The sequence below is a fragment of the Calidris pugnax genome, unplaced genomic scaffold (genome assembly GCF_001431845.1).
Source record: "Calidris pugnax isolate Ruff unplaced genomic scaffold, ASM143184v1 scaffold10, whole genome shotgun sequence".
Taxonomy (NCBI): Eukaryota; Metazoa; Chordata; class Aves; order Charadriiformes; family Scolopacidae; genus Calidris; species Calidris pugnax.
In genome coordinates this window covers 1,659,707-1,687,145 of record NW_015090795.1, presented here as the reverse complement: position 1 = coordinate 1,687,145, position 27,439 = coordinate 1,659,707, and the positions used below count along the sequence as shown (strand labels likewise).

Sequence of the window (27,439 nt, the reverse complement as noted above, 5' to 3'; positions counted from 1 at the left end):
CTTCCCCTCTTTCTGATTTCTCTCTGGGAATTGCATTGATTTGAGTTCCTTTTGTGGCTTTTTTTAAGCTTTATTGCTGACGAAAACAAGCCATACGTGATCAGGCTGCCAGTGCCTGTCGGTGTGTCGCAATCCCTCCCCCACACACCCCCTGATATTTTTTGACCCTGTAGCTAATTTAAGCCACACTTGACAGCAGAATAGACATCTCAGAGATAATTAAGTACCTGTGAGTTTGTGAAAATAAATAGATGGGTATAAAAAGAGAAACCCTACCAAAACCCCCCGGTGCTGTCCTTCTTCCTAATGAGACTGGGAAGAATCAGCCCTTGAATTAAGGGGGACCCATAGCCATAACTGCTGTGATGGAGGCAAAGAAGTACTTTGTGGGAGCTCACGGTCTTGGGCACTGTCAGTCAGATGTGACACGTGAAAGCTGCAGCCAGGCTTCTTATTTATGGCATTACCCATGAAATTATTTGTTTTAATGGATGGCTTCGCCCCTCCTCTCTCTTTCTCTGTTTCCAGTAACAAGAGCATTAATAAATATAGTAAACCATAATAATATATTGGCCAGCTTACAGTGTGACAGATACTGGTTGTGCTGCAAAATGCCACAGGAGATGATGAGTCAGGGTGTTTTAAGGTATCTTTCCATCTGGGGTACTGATACAGCCTATCTTATCAGCCTCCCTGCAGACCTCACAGTCTATGGGCCTTATCTTGGCAGTCTGCAGGTTTTGCAGTACTGTTATCTCTGTTTTTCAGAAAGAAAACTGAGTTAAAGAGAGGGTGAATTACTTGCTCACAGTTGCACAGGACCTTTTTGGCATGCATCTTTTCTTTTTTTTTCCCTTTTTTTTTTCCTCCCAAAGATGCGTGTCCTATGCCATTCACTCTCCTTCCTCTCAAGTGCCTCCAGAACCTAAAGGTGACTAGGAGAAGCAGGCTGTATTTTTTCCTGTTTTCTTCCTTATAGGATTCATAGTTTGCTCTGAGCATACAAATTTCTGAGTTTCTCCTGCCTCTTGGTCCGAGATGCTGTTTCTTGCAGCCAGCAGGCTCCCAGGGCTGGCACCTTCCTGCGTCCCCAGAGTGGGCTTCGTAGGAGGCAAGTCTTCATGAGCCCCCAGTTGCACCTGGTCATCTCTACCCCCCTTCCTTTCTTGGTCCACCTCATGGACACACTAAATTTGCCTGTTTATTCCTCCTGTGATGAGCTTAGTGAAGGAGTTTCTTAAAGGAGTGTTGTGGATGTCTGGGGAACAGCTCCTCAATTTATTTGTATTCCATCCCTGTCTCAAGTGCAGGGTTGGGTCAGATCCACACATGAAGCTGACTTTGTTGCCTCCTCTCTCATTATTTTGTCTCTCTTCCATCATGCCTTGCCTTCACAGGCAGCGCTTGCACAGGACCACTCGCTGTGCCGAAGGCGAGTCTTGTTCCTGGCTCAGTGCCTGAGATGAGAAGTTACAGTCCTTGTTTCAGTCAGAAAGTTGGGTGGTGATCCGAGGGCTGGAGGACAGACTGAGAGAACCTGGAGAAGAGAAGGCTCTGGGGAGACCTTAGAGCCCCTTCCAGTCCCTCAAGGGGCTCCAGGAGAGATGAGGAGGGACTCTGGATCAGGGAGGGGAGCCATAGGAGGAGGGGGAAGGGTTTGACACTGAAAGAGGGGAGAAGGAGATGAGATGTGGGGAAGAACTTCTTTGCTGTGAGGGTGGTGAGAGCCTGGCCCAGGTTGGCCAGAGAAGCTGTGGCTGCCCCATCCCTGGAGGGGTTCAAGGGCAGGTTGGAGGGGGCTTGGAGCAACCTGGTGTGGTGGGAGGTGTCCCTGCCCAGGGCAGGAACTGGATGGTCTTTAAGATCCCTTCCAACACAAACCATTCTATGATATGATTTCTGAGTCTAAGACAGGGTATGAGTTTCTAGTCCAGACCTGTTGTTCTGGTGGCAGTTGGGAAAGGATGGAGTCTGGAAGAGGCTGCCAGCACAACATGTCCAGAAACAGGTCTACACGAACAACCACCATAGGGAAAGCTCATGTCCTGGCCCCATCTGGAACGTGGAGTTGCAAGCGGAGGTGTGGATAGTGCTGTAGGCTGGTACCTGGCTGGTAGCAGACCTTTTCCTTCTTGACACCAGGTATTTTGTTTGAGGGCTGTGACCCCATGGTCTTGGCCTCATGGTTTTCACGGTCAGTGAATCCCTGAGGCGGGAGAAGGTTGTGCTTCCCCGGGGCAGCTGGAGGGGCAGGGATGGAGAGGGGAGCTACAGGGGAGCCTGCAGTGTCTGTTCCAACTGGGACATGCTCTGGTCAAAGCACATGCACAGCAGGGAGCAGATCCCCTGCCCAGGGCAGAAGGGACAAAATAAATATTATTTGACTAAACTGAGAAGCCACCAGGTGAGCTGGAAGAAACGTTGGGAAGGAGTCTGCTTTCTGCAGGCAGGCAGTGCAGAGCGGGCTTTCAAACCTTTCTCTTTAAACTGCATTTTCCTTCATGGAATGGTATTTTTTTTCCCCTGTGCTTTCATAGAGCATTGCTTTAGGAAGTGGAGACTTGATATCTATTTGATGTTCTCACTTTCAGGAGAGAAGGTGGAGTCGTCCCACCACAAGTACGTGACTGATACGGGTCCAACACAAATACCATGTAGTTGACAGCGAAAGTGTGGGATGTAGAAACGAGCGAGGGGGAAGGGCACACGCTGGTGGAGAAGTGCAGTCAGAAAAGCTCGGAGAGCCACCAAGCAGCACTCATCTGCTCCTTTTATGTTGTCCCTTGCCACCTTCAGCTCCCTTTTCCCTCTGTATGTTGTCTCTGAGCTCTGACGTGACTGTTGCCGTGGCTTTGTACCACCCTCCCTTTGCTGGGAGGATGCCCATCTCATGTCCTGCAGCCCTTCCTCACCAGGGGCTTCTGGGCATGTGTATGGGGTGGTTCTGCTCTGGGCTCCCTCCAGGTGATGCAGGTCTCCTGGGAGCTGGCCTGTGCTCAGGACCTGCTATGACACACGCAGGCATAAGTGAAAAACAGGAATGTTTTATTAATGTTGGGAATGTTTTATTAAGCAATCTTGATTTTTTTTTTTCCCCTTCTATTTTTTGAAGTATAAAATAACTTTTACTTTCCTGTGGAAAAAGTTATTTCCACTTTTGCATGTCGCACCAGATTCTGAAGGAGCATTGAAAGCCTTAAAAACAGCTGAAACCAGCGTTTTGCTACCTATGAAAGCCCCTGACTTAAACTCTGATTCCCAGCAGGCTTGTCAGGTCCGTAGACACGGGGTAGATCCCGGGGGAGAACTGGAACTGTTTCTCACTGCTACAAGTCTGTTGTTTCTGACTCTGGGGACCTGAAAATAGCCTTTGATTATTTTTTCCTGCGGACAGAAGTTACGGTACAGGCTGTATTTTGTCAATCCTGGCATTCAAGGGAAGTAGTTGAGGGCAGGAGAGCGTGGAGAGGTAATGCTCCTTGGAGGGACCGTTTTAAATCAGAAAGCATCTCTCTACCTGATTCAGGAGAGAAGACCCGTAAGGGCAGCCGAGTTTGCAAAAGGCACCAAAGGAAAGAGAGGGTGGGGAGTTTTTAAATCGTGCTTTGCCATATCTTTGCCTATTACATGGCAGCCCCTGCCCATCCCCTAAGCAATGATCTGGAGTGTGGAAGGCACCGCGTGTGATTTGGAGATTACAGGCAGCTTCAGAGATGTTTGTGTTGCACCAGGAGAGGAGAAGAGAATAAGACCAATGGTGGAACCTCACTCGGATGCCCATCACGGAGACACTGATGCCTTTGCCAGGGATGCCATGGCATTTCTGTTCTGCTCAAGCACCTTGCACATCTCTTCTGTGGCAAACGGGCTCTTCTCCTCGCTGACAAGGTCTGAGGATTCAGAGCAGTGGCTGGTAATTCGGAGTCTTGCAAGACTATGAAGTGGAGGAAGGATGGGTTCTTGGACATCGCCAGCTCACCCTGCGGAGCTGCCGGGTATCCCTGCTCCATGGGGATGTCTGACTCCTGCTGGGAACAGTTGTTCACCTATGCCTTCCAGATCTGTGAATGCAAATCTCTCTGAACAGAATACCTTTTTAATAAATCTCCCGTGAGAGAAAGACACCAACTACCTTTCACTTTCAAGTCTTGAATTCCGAGCTGATTTCTGAATTGGCACGATTTCTTCCTCATCGCGCAGCCGTTACGAGCTGGATAAAATCAGCAGCCGGTCTGTTATAAAAAAAAAAAAGAAAAGGGGGTTGGTGCCAAATACTCATAAAAAGGAAAGCCGTAATTTGCAGTAATAAAGTACTGGCTGCGACTGGTGGTCTGAACGCGCTGGCAAATGCCCTGGAACGGTGCACTGGCGTGTCAGAGATGCACAGGGAGGCAAAGAAGTGTCGTAGGTGGGGCTGTTAAATCTTCTATAAACCACTTCAAGCAGCTGAGCACCTTGTCTCATAAATATAATAGCATTGCACAGTCTCCCACAGTATAGTGATAGGACGAGGGGGAATGGTTTTAAACTGAAAGAGGGGAGATTGAGATGAGATATTAGGAAGAAATTCTCTTCTGTGAGGGGGGTGAGAGCCTGGCCCAGGTTGGCCAGAGAAGCTGTGGCTGCCCCATCCCTGGAGGGGTTCAAGGGCAGGTTGGAGGGGGCTTGGAGCAACCTGGGCTGGTGGGAGGTGGAACTCAATGATCTTTAAGGTCCCTTCCAACCCAAACCATTCTGTGATTCTATGTAGTCACTATGCAGTGCTGTGTATAATTTAATTCTTCATGTATAATTATGACTGTAGAAGCAAAAAAGCCACTTTTCTAAGTCTCTGTAATGCTAATTGTTGAACCATCTCTTTTTCTTCTTTGAAGTCCCACCCAATTTGACTGTTCCTCAAGAAAAGTCCCCCCTGGTGACCCGGGAAGGGGACACCATCGAGCTGCAGTGCCAGGTGACGGGGAAACCCAAGCCCATCATCCTCTGGTCCCGGGCGGACAAGGAGGTGGTGATGCCCGATGGGGCCATGCAGACAGAGAGCTACGATGGGATCCTGAGGATAGTGAACGTCTCCAGGGAGATGACAGGAACCTACAGGTGCCAGACCAGCCAGTACAACGGGTTTAATGTGAAACCCAGAGAAGCTTTGGTACAGCTCATCGTACAGTGTAAGTAGACCCTTATTTTCTTCCCATGCTGGAAAAATGAAATTGTTTTCGCTGAGAAAAAGTTTTGCTGAGAAAAAGTTAATTTATTTCTCCCCTAAATACGCAGCAGCAAGAGTGTTATGATTGTTATGTTTTTGATTCTGTGTTGTTTGTCTCTGAAGTTCCCCAAATCCATGATCTTGATGTTAATTGAGAAGTTAGAATGACACAGGAGTCCCATTTATACTTTAAAAAAAAAGTGTGAAGCAATCATTATTTTCCCAATGCCTGGCTTTAAATTTCTTGAGACAGGAACAAGCAGATGAGATAGATGGACATGTTTTTATAAATGCTGATCTGATACTGATCTCATTTTTTGATACTGTCTAAAACAAGGTGGAAAAAAAAAAGAGAGAAAGAGCTGTTCCGTCTTAGCTGATCTGTATGCAGATGTGCAGAGTCTGCTCTAACTCTGAATGTGAACCGTCAGCACCAGCAATGGGAAGGAAAACATAACAAGAAATCAATTATTTTGGAAATGCTCAGCGTTTGTTATTGGAAAATGAAAAGTCCAGTTTGATGTGGTTTATGGGAAATAATGAGCCATTCTTTGTTGCTGTGTGTCTGATAAAGATGCTCACTAAATGACTTTCATGTGTCTGTTGTACTGTTAGTACTTATTTTCACTTTTTTTTATAAAGTGACTTGTGCAGCCCTCGTTTATTCTGGTTTCAGATGCCCAAATATTATGGCATATTTGCTTTTTAGCAGCGTTCTGTGCTCAGCACAACTGACCTCTTTTGGGGCCTCCAGGGACAAGATGCTGTGATATACATAGTTATTATTAATAATCAACTGATTTGTTTTTTCCAAGGTCTGTTGTATAACAAATTATTTATGCACTTGATTACATGTTGTGGTATCTGCAGCACTTTCATCAGAGCTATTTACTGGTGTGCTGGCACAGCTTTTTATCCAAGCGTGCTGCTGTCCCAGCCAGCAATCACGTGAATTAATGACACCCAGGGCCTCCTGAGAGTTGAGCCTTTAGGGAAGCTGGAATTTTCTTTCTTGGGCTTCTCATGGTTGTGGGTTCCTCTGCATTAGGGATTGGCTTCATCCCACCTGATGTATCTAAATTGGGAACAGAGGTGTCTTTGGCCAATCCTTGGGAGCATTTTGAGTGTTTTTCAAGTAATAAAAGTAATTTTCAGCTTTGCTTGCTTTCCTCAGAAGCTCAATTCACTGGGGGATACTGGAAGAACAAGTATTCAGAAGAACTCTTGACATGGGTTTCTATAAAAGCTGTGATGTGTCCCATGTTTTGCCCTGGAAGACTGTATTTCAGGTCTTTTGCAGTCATAGAAACTTCTATTTATCCATCGAGCTCTGCATCATTTATCCTGGTCTCTATTTCAAAGCTTTTAAGCGGCTGCTGTTATTTCAGGGAGATAATCATGTGTTTCATGTTAGAGGAAGGGGAATTGAGTCTGGGTCTTGGGGAACGTTTCCCAGGTTGTGGATGAGGACTTCCTACCAGCTGCACCACTCCAGGCCCTCAGCCGGTCCCTGGTGGACCCAGTGGGGTGAGTCCCAGTGACTTGCAAAGGCTGGTGGATGCATCGCTATTATTTTACTGTGTTTTACTGGTGGAAAAAAAGCTCTGTTTTTCTGTATTTTTAGAGCAGTGGTTCTTTCACGTATTCTGAAAGAGATGAGAGACACAACTTGAAAATGGTTATAATAAGCAGGAGGATAACAGGTGTTTACAGGCGATTTTTTTCTTTAATCTGTTCTTGTTTAGATTTCTGCTCACTTTATTCAGATCCTGGCAAGTGACAATTTGGAGACGGATGGACAAAGCAGAAATTATGCAGTGCTTTGATTGTTTTTCTTGTGGGAGAAAAGTACGTGTGTTCATATTGACTTCAGCATCATTTCCGTAACTAGCATAGCACTTATTCAATCGTCATAAAAATCAGTTCTTTTCAGTAATTTTGTAATATTTATTTTAGATGCTTCTGTCAGTTATAAACAGTGGAATGTATTTAATGAAACACTTTTATTTCTGTAGTAACTCATTGATTTCACTTTGTGTATGGTGTGTGGGTGTGTGAGTGGATATATTTGTGGACGTTGGTAGCTGGGGACATTCCCATTCCTTGGGGTGTCAGAAGAGCTTCTGCTTGTTGGAAGTAGGACTTCCCGTCTCACCAAAGTGGTTTATTACTCTGTTTTGTTCCACAGGGCAAATCTTTTGGTGGAACTATTGCTCTAGGTCGTATCCCTTGGTTCAAACTAAAGAAGACTTCCTGTCTCACCAAAGTTGTTTATTACTCTGTTTTGTTCCACAGGGCAAATCTTTTGGTGGAACTATTGCTCTAGGTCGTATCTCTTGGTTCAAACCAAAGAAAAATTAAGGATAAATTCAAAGAGAAAGACATTTTTTTAGATTTGACTCACTCTCAGTTTTATCTGACCAGTTTTAACAGAGATTTTCTCTTCCTCTCCTCTCTTCTCCCCTGCCAAAAATTAAGGATAAATTCAAAGAGAAAGACGTTTTTTTAGATTTGACTCACTCTCAGTTTATCTGACCAGTTTTAGCAGAGATTTTCTCTTCTCCTGTCTTCTCCCCTGCCATCCCTTTAATCCCATGCCCAGTGATGTCAGGATCCCAGACTGGGAGCTCTCTAGGGGAATGACTGGTTTCTGTGCTTTGTCACAGTATGGCTTCAAGTTGTGGTTTAAGAATTTTGTTTTTTTCATCTTTACCATCAAACTCTAAAAATTCTCATGGGAAAATACAAAGACGACACAGGAAACCAAAAGTAAAGGAAGATTAATCTCTCTTAGCCCGGCTCTGTTTGACAAGATGTGGTGTGATTTTCAGTGCACTTTGAGTCATGTGATCCTTGTCACGTCCTGAAGTGATTACTCAATGGTAAATTACAGCAAAGATACTTGTTTTCAGGACTAATTAGTAGGCCTTGGAGAGGAATTGAACTGAAAATTCTAACCCCCTGAATGTTGGGTACCTGTGCTTCCTGCGTGGCTGTGGAGGGAGAAGCATCCCCAGGAGGGAGCAGAGTCCATCCTAAGGAAAGTGTCTGGGATGTTTTTTCTTTGTTCCAGTTCCACATCTGTAAAATAGAGATAACAGTTCCTACCCTAGAGGTTTTTGGAGGCGAAATTCTGAGGATGCTGTAGTAATGAAAGACACGCAATATCTGATTTGGTCAATAAACCTTTGCTTATTGCTATTATTATCCTTCACTGTTTTCTCTCAGGTGTGTTGGCACTCGTCACAAGTTCTGGGCTTTACTGGCTTTGATCTTTATTGTTTGGCAGATTTTGTGAGCCCTTCTGGCTTTTCTCGGAGAGATTAGATCAGATCATGGAGGTAAAGCACGAGCAGCAAGAAGAACTGAATACCTTGGGTGGAATATGGTCACTGTTTTTACTGTAGTGTCCACATGCCATTGGAGATTGGAGAAGACCTCTGGGGGAAGAAGGAGAGTAAAAGACCCCCCTGCAAAGTGCTTGTGTTGATTTCTCGCTCTTGTTTGCCTTCACCCCCAGAATAAAAGGTTGAAGCTAGTCATGATGCTCGGGAAAGAGCTGAAGGAGATAGAATCATAGAATGGTTAGAGGTGGAAGGGACCTTAAAGATCATCTACATTCACAGCTTCCTGGGCCAGGGTCTTACCAACCTCACAGCAAAGAATTTCTTCCTCATATCTCATCCAAATCTCTCCTCTTTCAGTTTAAAACCATTTGCCCATAAAGAGTGCCTCCCCATCTCTCCTGTACACCCCCTTCAAGTCCTAGAAGGCCATTATAAAGTCTCCTCGAAGCCTTCTTTTCTCCAGGCTGAACAATCTCAACTCTCTCAACCTGTCTTCATATGAGAGGTGCTCCATCCCTCTGATCATTTTCATGGCCCTCCACTGGTGGTGAGAGCCTGGCCCAGGTTGTCCAGAGAAGCTGTGGCTGCTCCATCCCTGGAGGGGTTCAAGGCCAGGTTGGAGGGGGCTTGGAGCAACCTGGTCTAGTGGGAGGTGTCCCTGCCCAGGGCCGGTGGTTGAAACTGGATGATGTTCAAGGTCCCTTCCAACTCTAACTGTTTTATGATTCTATGATCAGCAGATCCTGCTCTGTGAAGTTCTAGACACATGCTCCTGAAGGTGGCTTGTCCCAGTTCAGTTTGAGGAGAAGGGCATGAAGAAATGCAAGCAGAAAGTGGGAATTATGTGTAGGGACAATGCTCAGGGCCCTGCACCCACTCGCAGCACCGCCCGTTCTCTTGTGGGGAAAACTTTGATAAATAAAAGTTAAAATAAATAAATAAATGCATGGCTGCTGTTGGCAGACAGGATGCAATCCAGTAATAATTTAAAAGTGCCGCTTTTACTGCAGAAAGAGAATGCTCGGGAAATAAAAATGCCATCAGGTACAATATAATCAACTCTTTACATCGTGTACCTTATCAAGCGATGATAGCAGGAAGGACAGAATCATTTTTCACAGTGGACATTGCTGCCTGTTGGGCTTGTGTTTTATATGCTCTGGTTTTACTTTGGTGCGACATAAAATATTGTTTATAATATAAACTGTTTTCCAAATGCATTGGTCTCCAAGTACTTGTAAAGCCTCTTAAAACACGGGAGATATTTCAGGGCAGCCTGGTTGGCAGAGCGGACGGCCACATTGTGATACCCTGAATTTTCCTTTCAGTCTGAGTTCCAGTTTATGTATGTCAGTCCTGCTCGGTAATAAATCCTAAACAACTAATGAAATCACGCTGAAGGGGAACGTTCTTCAGGGATTATATTTGAAATGGAACAAACCTAATTAGTTAGAAATATGAGGCTGAATTACGATCTCAGGTGCATCGTTGCAAATCTGGACTGTGTCGGTGGGGCATAAATTAGCTGTTCGGGTTTTACATCGGCAGGAGAGAGTTCAGAATTGTGTCCAGTTTGATTGTACAGATGTTATTTGCAGCTGAGGATGGGAAAAAAAATAATCTTTTATGCTTTAGGCAGGCAATTTGGCAGTGCAGAAAAATTGCCATATCTATTCTGTGACTGTCTAAATATGTGCCTGATGAAATATTTATATGTAAATATTATATATTATATTAATAATGAAATAAAAGGTGGTTGCAAAAGAAAGGAATGAAGTATTCTCCAACCAAAACAGAACTAGAATTAATGAGCTTAAAACTCATGGTGATTTAGGAAAGTAATTATGAGAAACTTTTTAACAGGTAGAGTGGCTAATCCCTGCAGTAATTTGTCAGGAGAATTACTGACTCTTAAGTCCATGGATGGGGTTTATTTGAAGCTGGGAGTGGGGATGGATGGGAAGATGGACAGGGAGCAGGGTCACTGCTCGACTTTAGAGATGGTCACAGTGAGTTTCAGCTTCATGGAAAAGCACCTTGCAATTCCCAGGAACATGACAACAGCTCATTACCCGGGGAGATTTTTTGCACTCCAAGTTCTTCATTCCTATTACTGGGCAGAGCCAGGAGCATTAATGGTATTGTTTGGTGTGTGGGGACGAGAAGGGCGAGTGAAACCTTCTAGATTTTCAATTCTGCTTATAGAATTTTGCCTATGAAAATGTATTGAAAAGGCGATAGCCAAGGAACCTCCATCAGTGAGAAGAGTGATTGAATGGGGAAAATGTCATGATTTTTAAATAAGCACTGAAATCTATTTTTAAGCAGGTTGAAATGATAAAGTAAATCAGTATTTACATTTTACATTCATATTATTCACATCACAGCTTTACTTTTTTTTTCTTTTTTTTTTTTCCTTATGATTAAAGATTTGAGTGGAAGAAGCTGATTAGTATTCAGGGCAAGCATTATAATAATCCAATACATTCCCAGACTGGTTTATTACTTTCTGAACAACTTCCATCTCTGTAGACAGGATTCGGCTTTGATTTAGGCAGTTTGTGGTGGGAGAAAGGGCAGGCTAAAATAGAGCTCGATCTGGGCCTTGTTACTTTTATATTTCTGGGCCACTTTTCATGTCTTTTTGGAGTGTGGGAATTAATAAAGGACCTTAAAAACTTTTCTAACATCAAAACACATGTTGCTCCCATTTGCCTTTGTTATTTTGGCTTGCTCTCTGATGTTCTTTCTCCATCCTTGTGTGTTGCGTTGGAGGAACTCCCCATCCCTGGGTTCCAGCTTTTTCCCAGGATTGCTCTCATATGGCAGAAAGAAATAACACCTGCCTGAGCCTAAAGATTCCTCCTGCCCTATGGTGAATATATATTTAGGTAGTCCAGATTCCATTCTTACTGTCCTGGTGTTTAACCCGTGGGTAGAGTTCCCATTTCTTTAGTTTCTTTGACTAGGAACTTTCCAGAAAACTCCCTTAGTGCTTTTATGTAAAGCAATGGTCAAAATCTCTTCTATAAAATCTTTGTTGAAAGAGGATCGAGAACAATTCCAGCATAGTACATAAGCAATTATGGCTTTGTAAGTAATTTATCTGAATGAGGCAAGGGAGGAAAAATATATGGAAATAATTGATGGCTTGATCAGCAAAGCAAAATGCTAGAAGCTTTTTGACATTTAGCAAGGTCAAAGGCAATGTGTGTCTAGTGACCTGGAGAGATAATGAATATGCAAAGACTGGCAACATGGAAAATTGTAAATGAGAATGAGATCATTTGAATTTTTTCTTATTTAATATTAAAACTATAGTTGCTGAGAGAACCTCCTGAGATGTATCTTTTTCTTGTTAGAAATTCCAAAAGACAGCATCGCAGCGAGTACCCCAGAACCTGAAGCACAAACACGGATGTTATTGGAAAAAAATTGAATTATTTGTAGGGTTTCTTTTTGACAGTTGGTCATGTAGAAGATACTCTTACACCATGGAGCAGTTCACAGCAGTGTCTGCGGGCAAGACCAAAGACAGCCTTCTTGACAAAAAGCTTTTTATTTTCTTAAGAAGTGAGAATGAAAGGAGGAATGGGAGCAGATGTAAATGTTGCATATCTATATTTAAAATATGAAGAATCAGAATAGGGGGTCTTTGAATGCTCTACTTCTCCTGGAGATGGCATCCAAGTAGTCAAATTGATCAACTTGGGAGAATGGCATTTTTTAATCCATCAGTATTTCTTTCAGGTTTGTTCACAGAAACGTGCTCTCTCTTAATCATGGTAGTTTTTTTGCTGACTCTAGTGCATCGGTACCTCCAGCGGGTTCAGGTTTGCTCCATGAAGCCAGGGTGTCCCCTTGAAACTCAAGAGAGGGAGCATCAGCATGAAGCAAACAACGTCTCTGCTCCATTAAAAACCTTCAGTGCACATAAACAGTGAGTTGAAATGTGGTGGAGTTTGGGTTTATTTCACGCTGATGCAAGGACAAGATTGTCCCCCCTCCAGAGCACATGGATGTTCTGATCCTAAATGCCACCAAGATGGGCAGGAATCCGCCAGTATCCCTGTAACCCTCTGCAAGTTGGGGAGGTTTTGTACTTGAGTCTCTCTCTTCTTGTACATTGAGTGAGACCAGCACCTTTTGGTGATGTTTCTCCCTGCTTCTTCCAAACATGGGTTTGAGGATTGGATAAACAGTCATTGGATGGTGCGTTTTCCAATAGTTCTATGAGTAATGCTGGTGGGTGGAAAGGCTGTGGAAATTCGTGGGAAATAGGATGGAGCCAGCACCAGAGAAGCTACCGTTAAATAAGCTCCTTGCCCTTCAAGCAGATTTGGTATCCCTGAAGTTCTGGGACACCCAGGGACAACTGTCTGCTGTCTGAATCACACATAGGGCTTTTTTGAGGTGAGGGTGAGGAGCTTCCAGGGTGAGACTGATGCTCCCTCACACTTCATGGCAGTGTAAAAGTGCTGCAGAGCTGCCACAGCTCTCGCTCCTCACACTTGTGAGATGCTGATTTCATGATTTCTAGGAGGATATACTGTCATTGGAGCTTTCTTCCTAATTCTGTAGCAGTGAGGGGAGGGGAGGTAGTGGGGAGATAGGGCATGGTTGGGTCCTGCCCAACTGGTCAATGCTCTGCTCCTGCCTGAGCAAGGCAAATTTTAGTCCCTTGACTTGCAAAAGGACAGTTGGTTTCTCCTGTTGTGCTGTTCTTGCAGACGGACCCTGTTGGAGATAACACAAGGGCAAAAGAAGCCAGTAGCACCCAGGTTCATTAGCATGTCAGCTTGCACAGCTGGAAGGAACCAAAAGAACCTGGTTGTTCCTCGGAAAGGCTTTCATGGGCATTTGAGAGCAAATGGGAATGACAGCAGGGACAGTGGAGCTTTATTTCCTACATACAGTAATTTCAAGAGTGGAGGTTTTCTTCTGGCTCTCTGTTGTGCATTAGGCCATGGTCCTGCCCAACTGGTCAATGCTCTGCTCCCACCTGAGCAAGGCAAGTGTTAGTCCCTTGACTTGCAAAAGGACAGTTGGTTTCTCCTGTTGTGCTGTTCTTGCAGACGGACCCTGTTGGAGATAACACAAGGGCAAAAGAAGCCAGTAGCACCCAGGTTCATTAGCATGTCAGCTTGCACAGCTGGAAGGAACCAAAAGAACCTGGTTGTTCCTCGGAAAGGCTTTCATGGGCATTTGAGAGCAAATGGGAATGACAGCAGGGACAGTGGAGCTTTATTTCCTACATACAGTAATTTCAAGAGTGGAGGTTTTCTTCTGGCTCTCTGTTGTGCATTAGGCCATGTCCTAGTTAAAAAAAAAAAAAAAAAAAAGTTGTGATATGATAAAAGAGCGACCAGCTTCATACTTAAGAACTTGTTAAGGGACAGGAATAAAAGGGCAGTGAGTCACAATAAAAAAAAAAAAATCCATGAGACTCTTTACTAGGCCTTGTGGCCTTTAGTGGAATCCCTGGAAATAATCACAGCAGAATGAGAAGGAATGTTTCAGTTAGGAAAAAATCAAAAAATATGGGCTAGGTGGGAAAAAGAATTGAGAAGGAATGTTTCAGTTAGGAAAAAATCCAAAAATATGGGCTAGGTGGGAAAAAAAAAAAATCACAAATGTCAGCAAACAGCTTTATCCTGTCTTTGGCATTTTAAGTAGTTTACCTCCCCTTGTGTCCTCTCCTGCGTTCTTAGTAATTCGGGATGCTCTCCAGCAGCGTTCTTATTTTGGCTGTAAAAAGTGTTGCATAAAGTTCAGGCACAAACGTGTGCCTTGTCACAAATTTGCTTTGGCAAAGTCAACAGTCAACCAAGTCATGGAAAGGTGAATTGGAGTAATTAGGTTGGCCATTCAGCTAGGTTTTTTGCCATGGGCCATTTTAATTGAAAAAAATGGTAGGTAAATATATTTTCTTTTGCTTTGTCCCATGTTACTTAGGAGAATTATTCCCATAATGAAAAAAACACATATTTCAACTAAAACTGTGATTGTGAAGTAAAGCATTGAAAGTTTAAGGTTATTTGGATTGACATAGACACGCAACTGATTTTGTCCCTGAATACTTCTGTGTTATATCATGTATTTGTTTACATGATTATTTATTTTGCTCTATAAATCACTGTCTTCCTGCCCAATTTTCAAATGGTTTACTCTGTGACTAGAAGTGTCTCATAAAATGGAGTCTTTTAAGGCTGCATACATGTTTAGAGAAAGGTGGCCACTTTCTCTGCACTCCCTCAGGGCATATTTTATTTTTATTTTTCTATTCAGACGTGTTGTCCACTGCTGTTAATATGAAGTTTTGCAAAACATTTTACCTGTGGAGAAAAAGATGGTGTCAGCAGGTGCATTCCTTTCGCTTGGCAGCAGGAATGAAATTAGACCTCAATTGTGCTGATACATAAATCAGGTTTTTCTAATGGAGCTGGTCCAGAGGATACTGGACTCATTACGGCAGGCACTGATGCTGTGAAAGCTGGGAGAATCTTTGTGGCTGTGGGGCGGTGATGCTTTTTTGGAGAGCCTCCTTCTCTGGTTGGCTCCCATCAGGCTGTGTTGGCCCCCATCAGGCTGTGTTGACCATGTTGCATGAGATCCTCTTGTGTTCTTCTTCTCCCAGCAAAGAAAACACATTCTGAGTTAAATCACTGAAGATGATAGGAGTTTTGGCAGTGGCATCAGTGGATGAAGGGTTTCAAAGGGCACGGGACATGTAGGTTGGGCATCTTTGGTGTCAGCAGCTTGGTAGGGTGTGGATTTTACCCTTCTGTTCCTTCCACATGGCCTTGTTGCCCAGCCCCACCACCTTTCTGGGGACCATCACTCTGTTTGGTGTAAAGAGATTTAAATCATCCCTGTTGTTATCAAGCAACCTTCTTCTCCCAGCAAAGAAAACACATTCTGAGTTAAATCACTGAAGATGATAGGAGTTTTGGCAGTGGCATCAGTGGATGAAGGGTTTCAAAGAGCACAGGACATGTAGGTTGTGCATCTTTTGTGTCAGCAGCTTGGTAGGGTGTGGATTTTACCCTTCTGTTCCTTCCACATGGCCTTGTTGCCCAGCCCCACCACCTTTCTGGGGACCATCACTCTGTTTGGTGTAAAGAGATTTAAATCATCCCTGTTGTTATCAAGCAACAATGCCATGCACTGCTCCAGCCTCAGTTTCTTGATGTGGGGACCACTGTCATCTACCATGGAAGGTCTTTGCAGGCTGGTGGCAGTGTCAGTAAGCTCCAAAAGTTGCTTTCTTGAGGAGAGTTTATGATAGAAAATTCCTAGTAACAGGATTTCTCACACTTCCTTCTTATATTCAGAAGCTTTCCACATAATAAAAGGGAAATTTCATACCTTTCATTTATTACTGAGTTGGTAAATAAAAATTCTGGAGAGTAAATAAAGAAGAGGCATATCCTTCATTTTTTTTTAGAGGAATTGTTATTTCTGGTTAGTCCAGGCCCTTGAAAATATATTAAACCATTTGCAGTTGATATATATTTCTCACTTTTCCAGGCTCCTTTATAGTTACTATGTCCATTAATACACATTCTTATCAATAAAGCCATTTTTATCCCTGTTTTAATCGACTGTTTCCCTCCAGGTGTAGCAGCTTGTTCAGATTTATTTTATCACTCGTATTTATTATTGGTGTAGTTTCTCCTTTTTACTCCGTTTGTAACAAGCAATAGACTGTATCTCTCCTCATTTTCCTATTTGTGGCAGGACTGGCTGGCACACGGAGGGGCAGGGGCACAGTGATGCCTGCCCTTTGTTAGAATGAAATGAGAGGGGTGATTGATTATTTTATTCTCTTGGAGGTGCTGGTTTGCACTGGAAAGGCCAACAGATGCGGTTTCTTCTGCAGGTTGTTTTGTAAGGGTAATTACAATGTGTTTAGGCTTAAAAGGTAAAACCACGTGAAGCACTTTCATTAGTGAAGCAGCCTCATGTTTATTGAGTGATCTCATTAGATGTGTTTTCCCTGTATTGTCTTTGGTACCCTCAGCACACAACATTGTACTTTGAGGGCTACGGAGGGAAAACATCTCTACAGGTCTCCTCCATTTAATTCTTTAGTGGTATGACAACAGGGAGTGTTGGCTTTTATTATCTTTTTCAAGTTAAGCTCTGTATCTCCCAACCCAGAAAACGTTGGAGAGAGCTGAAATCGAGGAGGAACTTCTTTACTTTGAGGGTGGCAGAGCCCTGGAAAAGGCTGCCCAGAGAGGTGATGGAGTCTCCTTCTTTGGAGATGTTCAAAACCTGCCTGGACACGTTCCTGCCCAACCTGCTCTGGATGACCCTGCTTTGGCAGGGGATTGGACTAGACGGTCTCCAGAGGTCCCTTCCAACCCCATATCATTCTGTGATTCTGTGATGTTCTTCTCAAAGTGTGCATATGTAGGGCTTTCTGAAATAACCAGTGTCATGGCTGTGGTGAATTGGTGGAAGGTGCCCTAAACCAGCCCTACCTAGGCTTCTGAAAAGCATCCATCAAAGCTATTCAAGTTGTTCATCCTCCGCACGCCCTCTGTCTTTCCCTGCCCTACAGCTCTTTCCCATTCAGACCTCTGTTTGTTCAAGCCCTTTACTCTTCATCCAACCTTCAGTGGGGATGGAGAGCAGTTATCCTCTTTTGGTTCCTCCATACCTAGTTAGACTTTTGTCCTGTCAACCTTCGAGTTTCTCTGAATAACACAGACCCATTTCCTGCAGATTTGCTTGATAACGCTGAGTTTTCTAGACGTGATTGCTATTGCTATTTTCATCCATACTCTCTGAGGTTCACCCCAGTCTTCTTGTAATGTGTCTCCAAGCCAGGGAAGAGCTATGTCCTGTTCTTCCTGTGGCTGCTGGGCAGAGGAGAGGTGTAGTGTTGCAGTGTAGACCCATTCCTCCATCACAGACCGATGCACAGCAGCTCAACACTGCTGATTCCTGTTCAGCTGTGATCCGTTATGAAGCCAAGGCATTATTTTGAAGACCTCCCTTCCCACCTGATGGTTCTCCATGATGTCTTTGTCCATCTCTTTTTCTTTGTCCAAGTAGCTGGCTTGGATAGAGTTGCACCTCAGGACTTTGGATCTGGCCAGGAACCTCTGGCAAGGACTGTCAATGTGGATGTCTGATGAGTTTTACAGCACCCTGTGCTCCAGTTCCCCCCACCATACTGGGTCACACTTTTATGGCTGGCTTATGGCAATGTCAGGGCAAACAGCACCAGACGCCTGTCTCAGGCCAAGATGCAGGACATCAGTGATTTCTCCTCAACCATCTGTCTCCCTTACAGCTCTCAAAGAAGGAAATTAGATTACATTGACATGATTTGCTGTTGACAAATCCCTAGTGACAGTTACTCATCTCAGTGTTAGCTTCCAAGCGCTCACAAATTATGGGATTGTTTGTTGCAGAATGTTTCTGGGAACTGCAATTAAGGTGTCTGGGCTGTAGCTCTCCAGCTCCTTTCCCACCCCCTCCTGGTTTCAAGGTAGACATTGGGTTTGTCGTTGGACAGCTTTTTTGTACTTCTCTGCTTCCCCACAAGTTTTCTTTGCAGGTTTTGGTAGTTCTTTTAGATTGATACTTATTCAGGCCCTTCCCATGTGAATATATGGAATATATGTGAAGCTCTACATTATTCTAAGCTCAGTTCTTCCTATTATTTCTGATATCTGAGGAGAGTCAGCTCTTTTAGAAAATCCTGCTGCACCAAAGAGATGGAAGACCTTTGCTCTTCTGTACCCAATATTATTTTTGTGGCATGGCTCTAAAACTGAATGAAAATATATCTTTCTAATTAACTGCAAAGAAATTGTTGGTATTGCATAGTGCCACTAGGAAAATCAGAGTACACCAAGTCGAGTTCACATGACCTACACGTGCTTTTGTTCATACCCTTTCTTCAGACCTAGGGTGACTTTTTGCTCTCCAGATAGAGGTCAGAGATTCTGAGTTATACTCTGCTGCTGTTTTTCTTCTCAAAAAAAAAAGATATTTGACTGCAAAGTCAAGATCAATTCACTTGCAAGTCCTCTCTGTCCTATTCATGACCTCCACCTCACCCTGATTTCAGGCAGTCCCAGCCTTTTCTCTTTAATCATGTAGAGATGAAAATTCATTCCAGTCTCTCATGGAGCCTGGAAGGCCCCAGATTTGTGACTTCTCAGGTGTTGATTGTTAAACAACAAAGTCATCAGGACTTGACATTTCAGTTCCTGGAGGTGCTAATCATGAAAGTTTCCACCATCTCCTTCTTTGCTTCTATTTCTCCTGTTTCATTAGACTCTTTGCAGGGTTTTTTTTGCCCGAGTGTGAAGTTCAGCCTGTGCATGAGCCCATTTAATTGTGCTTTTTGCTATTTTAGTCCTTAGTATCTGACTGCATGAGCTGGAAATTCTCAACCAAAGCGATGTGTTGGAGCCTAAAGCCCACACAACATTTAGCCAATTGATTGTTTTTCCTAATTACTCATGTTACAAGCCTTTTAAAGAAAGACACTGATTTTTTCACAAATATCTTGTATGTCCTTGCTGTATTTTGAGCATCAAAGCTCAACATGAAAGAGGCCACACGGGTGTGAGTTCTATTTATTGTATATTTATTGTTTTCAGCTTCATTAAGAGAGCAAACTCACTTCTGTCTATAATTGATTGCAGGAGAAAGAATACAAAAGGACTTTATAATAAGCTCAGACATCCACAGAGGCCTCCTATATTTTGAACGTATCTAATTCTAATTTTGTCCCTGAATTTTGTTAGTGTGGCCATTATTTAGTGCATCCACAATTGTGCTTACACTTGCTTTGGACCAGAAGATTTACGTCTCAAAAGAACAAAGCAAAATAAATCCTGGATGGAAAAAAAAAAATCCTATTTAATTTAATGTCATCAACCTAGAATGAGTTTATTTTAAGCCATTTTTGCTGCACTGATGTATATCTTAAAGATGTAAAAGTCATGTTTTCTAGTGGTCAACATGGAGATAGCTCCGGTGATTTTGGTGCTCTGCTCATATAAGCCAGAAAGGAATTTGGTCCCACAAATCAACAGCTGAATTAATATTTGCCTTGAAGAAATTAATTTGAATCTTTGCTGGACTTCTAACTTGGGTATTAATTAGGCCAGGTGTAATCAAGTTTGCGGTTCTTTAAAGTATTATCTAACTTGCAAAATTTTGAGCTCATGATTTTGGATGTGGCAGCCAGGTCCTGTTGGACCTACATTTGACCAGACTGGATTTGTTGGTCAAAACAATTAAGATGTAGAACCGGTAACGAAAGCGGCCTGATCTTCTCTTGGCTGTGCTCCCTCTCACCAGGTCGTGACGGTTATGAGATGAAAAAACTTTAGAAAGATTGTTGACGGTCCCCCTAATGATCACTGAACCATATGGAGCTATGAGCCTACGACCCTTTAATTGTCATTTTCATCTTAGCTTGTCTTTGAGGCACTCGGTCTAACCCACGAGAGATTGATCCCTGATCAAAACATGAATGTGCTGGAGCACGTAGGAAGTATGTAGACATTCTGGCTGTAAAAGGGCAAACTAGAACGGGGACATTGATGTTAAAAGATCTACAGAAATCACTGAGAAGCGTCTTCGCTGGGTTGTGCCATGCATGCCATGCCAGACCCTCACACAGAACCAATGTGTGCACAACCAGCCATATCTCACTAATCCTCTAATCACACCCCTTCACAAGAGCTCATACAGCTTTGCTTCGGAAAATTGGTAATTAGCATCTTACTCCTCTTAAGCGTATTGTGCAGGGTGATTGCCATGACCCATCTCAAAACTTTGTGTCCCTTGGGATACTGCTTAGTCTAGGAACAGTCCTTCATAAAGCCTCCTTGAAAAGAAATTTTGATAGTTGCATTTTTTTTTCCATTTGCAAAAGAAGGAAATTAGCAGTTTATGGCTACTCTGAAGGGACGCCTTGATTTTCTTTTCAGATCAAGAAGGGTTTCTCAGAATAAAAAAATTACCCATGTCTGATACATAATCAGCGCCCATCAGATGGAAATTCAGCAATGTATACTTGCTGATTGCTTCTAGCTAAAAAATGTTCCCAGTTCCCGTTGACCTCAGATAGCTCTATGCTGATATGTCTTACCACACATGTACGTATGGTAATATCATCTTCATCACTGAAAGCCATACCTATGGGTGCCTCCCTGGGTGCTGCATCATGCAGCATGGTCCAGGATGAGGGTGGTTGGCGTGTTGACCATGCGGGGAGAGGGTGAGGTGACAGGCTTCAGGTTACAGCTTAATCTTGCAGGAAGAGGGGTGTTTTTTGGGGAGGAGAGCACTCTTGTTGCTCTTTGCTGCCTCTGCTGTGAGGGGGTGACATTTGGGTCCACTTTCTGTATATAACCATATCTCCACCCACCTTCTGATTGATCTGTGGATGTATCCTGTACTTCAGGTGCCCAAAGACAGTATTTCCCCATTAGTTACAGCCCCATTAGGATTTTTCCAAATCTGATGTTGTTGGCATTACTGGGAGGCAGAGAAATCGTGGCTTGACTGACCTTTCTAAGTCTGGTATGCAATTTTAAATTACTTATTCCTAGTGGTGGAGAACTTAAAAGCACAAGCATGCACATTATATTAAAATAGATGCTGGGACTGAATACAGAGACATTGTTTCCCCATTTCAAAAGCTACATCGGTCGCCAGAGAACCCGTACAGAAAAGAAGAAAGTACAAGAGAAACAGGGCTCATTATTTCTGCTGTTCAGGCAGCAACTTGCTTCATCGGGGGATTATTTTTAGGTTGATTTTGAATTCTCATGGGATGCAGAGGAACTTGGCCCTTCTACTGTGTTGCAAATGTGCTGACTTGGTGGTGGTGGTGTTGTGCCTCCTTGTTTCCATTGTGTAGTCTCGGATAATTGCATTTGAACTGAAATTCCTCTGGATTTAGTTATTAGGATTCATAGGTGGGATGGCTGCCAGTCCAGTCACAGGACTTAAAGTGTGGTTGGAAGGGATTCCTACCACAAGTAGGTCTATGGCTGCTTTAAGATGACTTTGGCTCAGGGAAGTGGTTCATAGGAGAGGTTCAGCCAAGTAAGTTATGTCAGAGGTTCAAACGTGAGAGAGTTCAGTCTGTTGGACCTTACATAGGATAAGAAAACATGGGGCTCAAAGGGTCTTCATTTCTGCACATACTGCATCGGTGAAAGAAGCATCCAGATAACAAGGGTGAGGTAGAGCTCAAAAGTCATCTAAGCACGTCCAAAAATAAGTAAATACTTGGAAACAGTCTTAAGTATTGGACGGTACAGTCTCAGGAAGGAAAACCAGGATCAATAATGTCAGTAAGAATATGAAAGGAGAAATTACCAGAGTAAGACTCATGAAGCTTTACTTTTGGAGTTGAATTTTGCTTGGAATGTGGCATTTGGGGTGTCCAGATTTCTGCAAGAGCTGATTCATGAGGTCCCAGGTCCTGCAGCAAAGCTTCCTAACTGGTGTTGGAGTCAGATGCAGAGGATGGCAAAGGTAGTCCTTGTGTTGGAGGTGAGGTCAAATAAATATGATCCAAACAAGAACTGGCCTGACCTCAAGTTTCTGCAAAACTTTCAAAGGAAAATACGATTTAAGTGAAGAAGTAGTGTAAAATGTAACATTGGTTTGACAAAGATTGGTGATATAAGAAGAGTTTGTTGCTTTAGATTGATAAATTAAATGAATTTTGAGGCAAGGGAGGTGTGAAATACCCAGTTGTATTAACTCTAAAAAAATGTCTTTTTTATATATCTTGGTAGAAATGGGCAGTTTGAGTGTGTCTAACAAGTTACTAAAAGGTTTGGCTCAGAGAGGAGCAGTACCAGATAGTTTTTGAAAGAGAAATATTATTCTGAAGGGAGGAGTTTCTCAAAAAGCAGTCCTGGGGATAGTTATGTTTAATGTCTCGATGGCACAAAAGATGGGCATGTTTTGATGGAAGTTGCTGATGCCACGTAGGAAGGTCCACGTGCCCCAGGGCAGTTCCAGTTACTCACCAAAGCTGTCTTGGGGTAGCCAGAAGCAATTTATCTCCACTGTTCTTGCACTTTGTCCAGGCTTTTACTTCTGATTCTCAAAAGTAAAATTAGTCAAAGCCCAGCAGCAGACAAATGCTGAACCTACATCCTTCTGCTTTCACAGAAACCTGCCTGGGAGGTATTGCTCATGTAGAGGAAAATGGAGTTCTTGTGTAGAGAGGACCTCAGTGATTTCAGAAATGCAAAGGTTAAAATGAAAGCTGTGGTTCTTGGGGACAAGCAAATGTATTGCTTGTGTGGGTTGTTTATGAGCGTCTGGAATAGACATAGAGAGGATTTGCCTGGCTGTAGTAGTTGGTGGGGGGATCTCCAGGGCATTGCTGGCATGAGAACCCGATGCTGGGATGCACAGACAGGTGTATGCCCGATGTAAAGATTAATATCCCTCTGAGCCTCTCTGTAAGGCAGCATCGAGACCTCCTCTGTGCGTTTGAGTGCACGTTCGTGATGGCTGGACTCAAAATGGAACATGCACAAGGCAGGATTTGGCACTACAGGAGGAGACGGTGTTAAATTCCCCTGTTTCATTGTGCTGAGGAAAGACTAGGAGATGTGTTTGCGCTCGGAATGTACCCCATGGGGCTGACAGAGAGGGAGAATAACTGTTTTAAGCTCTAAAAGCCAATATTGATGCAAGAATACACAGATACAAATTGGCCATAAATACATGCAGATATTTAATCATGGCAGCAGTGGGTTTATCAGATAGTTTATAGCCTGGGTGGCACTGAGAGCTGGGCAGTGGCTCGGTCGCACAGGGTATTCTTCCAGTCCTACATTCTCATGTTGCTGTGTGCAGCACCTATTTTGGAGGAGAAGCTTGTGAAACACTTGTAAATAAGACATTACAGTGGGAAAAGCTGCAAGAAATGAGAGGCTTTCTACAGAAATGATATCAAAGAAGTCATTCCTCCCCGCTCCTGCAAGCGTGTAACACATCTGCAAGGTTCAAAGTGCAGATAAAATACCAGTTCCTGGAACCTGTTCTAGTTCCAGTAGTGGAGAATCAAACCCTGTGGGCAAAATAATAGGTCTCAGTATATTAGTAAAGTTTGTTTGTATTATTGTTTAAGTACTGGACTTGTAGTTTGGCCAGTGCATCTCTAGCAAAAAGAAAAGGCAAGATTTGTGGAGTAGAAGAGCAGGAAAAGTGAAGTAAAACCAGGGCATTCAGGAAGGATGTGCCAGTATACTTTTCATAGAAATGAGGTAGAATAGACCCACCACTACCACTAACTATGCAGAGCTCCAATATACATCCAACACAAGCCCTGGCGGAGTTCAGAGAGGAAATGAGAATAGAGAAAAACATATTTCTTCAATAACCTTGAAAATTCAATTTTGGCGATAAACCAGAGCTTGATAAAATTGGTTGAGAGGGTAGATGAACTAGAAGAGTAGAGGAAACAGCTGGAAGAGAGAGAATAGCAATATATAGATTTACTGAAAACAAAAAGGCAATTATGTGTAAAACATCGGGAAAAAAAAAACACCACCAGACTTAGAAGAAATAACATAAAATTTTATGGAATCCTGTGGGAGGAGGAAAACAATTAAATGGTGGACTCTATTCCCTTCTGCATAAAATTGCTGGACACAAAAGACAAATCTGGCTGCACAAGAGGCAGCCCTGGAAACAGAGGCCATATTCTTTATTTATGCATTTATTTATTTATTTGTGCATTTATTTATTTATTTTAAATTGACTCTGAATACAAAGCCAGGCCCAAGTTCCGCAAGCAGCGCCTGTTTCATTCAAAGGGCAGTGACTTCTCAGCAGTCTCCCCGACGGGGATTAAATTATCCACAGCCATGAGCTCTAGGAAAAAATACAAATGAACTCTGAAAAACAGGTTATTGTGCTGTTCTGTTGTAACCCAGAGTGGCTTAATTTCAGAGGAAGTCGCTGTTGTAATGCTGGATGTTAAAGTGCAGAGTCGTTTGGCCTCAGCCTCATTTAAGGCGTGAGATGCTGTGTTTTCAGACTCTCCTAACTCTCAGACACTCACATTCCTGCCCCACAGCCAAGGTTTCTGCCACCCCTTCTGCCTCAGGTGCTAGGTTTTGGGGTGTTACCACTCTCATTTGATACCGTGTCCCTTTTAGGGTCCCCACAGAGGGTGTGAAGCAGCGTGGTGTGAGGGTGGCTGTTTTGGGGAAACGCCAGTGTAAGAGGGTGGATGTTGCATCATTGGAATATTTGGGTTCAAATGGCCTTGTTGTTGTTTTTTCTATGTGGCATCTTGATTTGTTTTTCCTGGCTCTTCATATAGCTCAGTATTCCTGAGAGCCAGAGGTGGGGGGGAAGGTGGAATCTCCTTTCTCCCCATGTTGCATTTGCCCGTTTGCTGGCCAGGTTGAAGACAACTCAGAGAAGGGGATATCCAAAAGAGGCAGCATCCAGAAAACTCAGTGGCCTTGATTTGGTGTAAGGGCATTTTTCATCATAAGGAAAAAGCGAAAAAACAAACTGAAAGAGCTCATCCCACCATAGAATCATAGAATGATTCAGGTCAGAAGGGACCTTAAAGATCATCGAATTCCAAGCCCACCTTCTGCTAGACCATCACCAAAACAACAACAAATTTCCAGTGGCAAATCCCTCCCAGCATTTTGCACGTGAGCAGAAGTAGGGTGGAAGGATGTGGCAAAGGAGACAAGGGACTCTCTTGTCTCTCGGAGGTGGGAAAGCTGAGCTCTGCACGTGAGCAGAAGTAGGGTGGAAGGATGCGGCAAAGGAGACAAGGGACTCCCTTGTCTCTTGAAAGAGGGAAAGCTGAGATGTTGCAAGACTGATCGCTGCAAACACCTTGGCCTCCTTCAAGGAGCAGACTAAAGCAGAGATTTTAAAAAACAAATGTGCAGAATTGTTCAAGGTCCATTTTTCAATCTCAGTCTTTGAATCAGGGACTTGGTAGGCAGCGACGTACAGAAATCCTAGTCTACAGGACTTATTCAGCTGGGTTTCTCTGTTGCTGCACCTTGTTCTCTCAGACCTGGTGGACCCAGGTGTGTGTGCAAGGGGATGGAGATGGTCGTATCAAGCCCATTGGGAGAGTTAGGGCAGCTGGGTCAGTGCTTAACGCACCAGCGCTGGTGTCCCCTGTCCAGGATGGTCATCTTTGCTCTGCAAGGGACGTTTTATCCCTTTGCTGCCTGCAGTCATTTACTGCCTCCACTGCCGGGGCTCTCTGCCAACGTTTCTTCCTTTGAAATAGCTTGTTCCCATTTGAATCTCTCAGGAGAGTGATGGAAGGAAGCAGTTCGGGGAGGTTTGGTTGTATTCCTGCTTTCTGTAGTGTCTTTGCTTTCCAAAACACGTATGCAGGTCAGCAAAAGTGACCCAAATCCAGCAACTGGTTGTTTGCTGGGCAGACCTGTTGTGGATACCGGTCAGGACTGGCATATTTTCCTCTTGGTAGTAATGATCCTTAATGGATACTGCGGTTCTTAGGACTACCCAGCATGTGCAGAATGATTGCATTTGCCATGGTTTATTTTTAGTCAGCCTCACATTTCATTAGAGAGGGCAGCAGATACATTTTCTGCAGTGCATGTTTTGTTTTGTGTTGTTGGTTTTTTTCAATTGAATTATGGTATGTTCAAAATCACAAGCGGAGCTGTCATAGCCCCCAGCTCATTAGATGATTTAATATGATGTTTTCAGCAAGCTATCTTGTCAAACCAAAGACTGGCGGTGGATTAAAGTGTCAGAAAAGCTTTAGGAACTTGATTTCTGGGTTGGCTTTGCGTGGTTTTGTTTTGTTTTGTTTTTTTTCAGTACTGTTCCAGAAAGACTCACTCCAAAGCACAGGGTAATGGTTAGGACATTTGCATGCAATGTCAAAGACTGGTATTTTTCAGTCTGTGCTTTACTTGGTTTAGAGAAAGGGTTTGATCCCACACAGAAATCCTCGTTACTGGGCACCTTTTCTGAATGCTGTAATTAATAAGTATTTATACAAGGTAAAAAACCTGTTTATAACTCAACATCTAGATTCAGCAGCTTGGTGAACCTGTGATTTGTACACTTAAAGGCAGTGCCAGAGCCAAAATGGTTGTTTTGGCCAGATCCTTTCAAAAATGAAAAGAGCTCTTTAAACTTGAATCACTGGAGGTAGAAAGAAGTGGCTGAAATCCTCTAAAGCCAAATTTTCAGAAATAGATGGCTGGATGTTGCTCTGAACCAACATACAGATATTGAAGCATCCTCACAGGTTTTGAGGGTCAAGGTTGTTTTATTTGTTTGTTTCCCCATAAGTGTTATAATCTTTAAAGTGTTAAAAGGCCAGCACTTTCCATCAATTTTCATTCTGACACAGTGCAAACATCACCCTCAAAACACGGTGTTTTTTTCTGGGCAGGGAGCTGTTGTCTCTTCTGAGCAGGCCCATTAATCAGGTGCTATCTCCCAGTTCCAGCAGCCTTTCCCACAGCCTCTCCCAAAGCCGACGAAGTCCCACCCCAAAGTTTTCTTTGCCCTTAAGAGAATGCCATTACATTAAGAAATTGGTTTGAGGAGTTAAACAGAGCAGCGAAATCTCGAGGTGATGATTTCCTCCTTTTCAGTAAATGCCACAGTGGTAAAAATTAATTAGTGGGGCCGTTGGAGGAGTATGGAAATAATAGAACTATTCCAGGCATCCAAATCTAACCCTGGGGGAGAGGACCAGGAGTAGAACACGATGAGGGTTCTCTCTCGTTTTGTGTAGTGTAGGAGAAGTAAAAGCTGGGGGATGGAGGGATGTATAATCAAATTAAAAGTGTAAGGCAGCTCCTGAGAAGGGAAACAAGCAGCACAGCTTCTTTTGGGT

General features: G+C 43.4%; 1 protein-coding gene across 1 annotated transcript in view; it reads left to right on the top strand.

Annotated features, from left to right (window-relative positions):
* The window catches only part of MDGA2 (MAM domain containing glycosylphosphatidylinositol anchor 2), a 256,685-nt gene that overhangs the window by 128,984 nt on the left and 100,262 nt on the right, over positions 1–27,439 (top strand). The window contains exon 7 of the mRNA XM_014936764.1: positions 4,875–5,168. Coding sequence (XP_014792250.1) covers positions 4,875–5,168 — 294 coding nt within the window. The remainder of the gene's footprint in view (positions 1–4,874; positions 5,169–27,439) is intronic.